At 41.3% G+C, this 1989-nt stretch overlaps 1 protein-coding gene across 1 annotated transcript in view; it reads right to left on the bottom strand.

The window, feature by feature from the left end:
• Positions 1-6: 6 nt before the first annotated feature.
• The window catches only part of LOC119589487 (protein dispatched-like), a gene marked incomplete at its 5' end in the record, with an annotated part of 109307 nt that continues 107324 nt past the window's right edge, over positions 7-1989 (bottom strand). The window contains 1 exon segment of the mRNA XM_037938087.1: positions 7-1299. Coding sequence (XP_037794015.1) covers positions 103-1299 — 1197 coding nt within the window.

The raw sequence follows: 1989 nt of genomic DNA, 5'->3' as shown, positions 1-1989 counted from the left end.
TTTGTGGTAACTCCAAGCTAGCACCATCAGCACCAAAGTACCAGAGAATACCACACAATATTATTCACAGCCGCGCACATCTAACATTTATTTCCCTCTGTCCTAGGCGACCAGTGTTCCATTGTCAGGGGTGAGTGGTGCTGAGGTTACAATTCCTTCTGGTGGTGGCTGGTGCTGCTGACCAGAGTCCATATCTGGCTCTGAGTAAAGAATGGTCGTTGCTGAGGATGCTGGTGCTACGCCATGTCTCGGGGAGGGCTCTCCACCTTCGCTAACAGCCTCCCCGGGTGAAGGCAGTGACACTTTGCGAGGAACAAATGCTGCATGGTCTCTTATGCATGCCGTAGACGACAACGATCCTGACCTTGCAGCACGTCCTGTCGCTGAGGCATTGCTTGCTTCAGGGTGAGCTGCATCGGGAACCTGCGGGGTGTCTGATACAGGTGGAGGCTGAGCCTGACTGACCTTGTGTCTGCTTGAGTTATGAGCAGAGCGCGTGTGAGACCCTGCTCTGCCAGCAAGTCTCATTGCAGTCAAAGGCTCCAGTTCATGTGTGTCGGATGATGGATGTGTCTGTGGAGCTGGACACGATGTACTTGATGTAGATAATGTTGATTCACTCATGAAGGCTTGCTGATAAACTGTCTTATCAACATGAGGCTGAGAATTCTGTGTGCAACATGAGCAGCAATGAACCTGTGGATATGATAGTTGCCCGCAACCTGATTCTGGACCAAAAATGCGTAACAAAGGTAAATAAAACAGAGTGGCATAGATGTATGAAGCACTTGTGATGACAATGAGAAAAGTGCCAATATGAACATATGCCAAAACTTGCGCAGGAAGCATGGCTATCCCAGCTGCTAATGACGTTGCAGCAGCCATGAAAACTGGACTACCAAGGCGAGCCACTGCCCAAGAAACAGCAGCCTCACGTTCTGATTCTGGAGACAAGCGATAAGCCACACCATAATGCAAAGTCAAGTCAACCGCCAACCCGATGGCTACAGTCACTGTCACACTTTCCAAGATATTGAGATGCCATCCAAGCAACACCAATGTTGCCAGCGTCACTAAAATGACAGAACCAACACTTAAAACAGCAAGAAAACTCACAACTACATTGAGAGTTGTTATTACCAACACAGCCAAGCTGACCCCAACTGCCACAGCAACTGCTATTCCAGTCCCCACAGAGAGAGACTGTTGCAAATCATAGAACTCAAGATATGAAGTAAACCATCCTCCTTTCATGCCTTCTGGAGCTTCTTTCAGCTGCTCTTTCACCCATGTGTCAACCTGAAAGAATGGAGAATTTATACTGTGAATAAAAATGATTTTTTTTCAAACTAAAATACAGCAGCTAAAATGCTCTACAATTAATGGTCATATTAAACTTTTTTTTCCTACGCTATTTTAAAATTAATGTAATAAATGAACAATAATCTATCTAAATTACAGTAGTTATCATGCTCTGTAATTATTGACATGACCCAACATCCACTGCCGTTTTTATTCTTAATTTCTTAGTCCCTACTTGAAAGCTAAAGAAATTATTTGGTTCAAGATTATCAAATAACTTCTGCAAGTAATCTCTCTTGTATTTTGAACACTGTCATGCAGACATCATCATATTCTGATAGCCCTAAGCTGGCACAACAAATTTATAGTGTTTTTGATATTTGTTCATTCTAAACCATATAAAATACTGAGTCCTCAATTAGAAAATTACAGTAAGGGAGATTTTTTTTGTGATTTACTGCTATGTTTAGGCCTACTCTCAGTAACCAAAGTATTTAGAATAAATCTGTCTTTTCTTTGGAAGCAACAAGCATTAAATTAATATGATCATAATACACAAATAGAAATAAATGACTGGCTAAATTACTTGTACTGTATCAAAATAAAAGAAATGTATCTATACACTTAGATAAAATCCAAAATAATACCATAACTAACCCCTTCCCTCAAAAAAAAAAAAATAATAAT

Source organism: Penaeus monodon, chromosome 25 (genome assembly GCF_015228065.2).
Source record: "Penaeus monodon isolate SGIC_2016 chromosome 25, NSTDA_Pmon_1, whole genome shotgun sequence".
Taxonomy (NCBI): domain Eukaryota; kingdom Metazoa; phylum Arthropoda; class Malacostraca; order Decapoda; family Penaeidae; genus Penaeus; species Penaeus monodon.
This window is presented reverse-complemented; position numbering and strand designations above follow the sequence as displayed.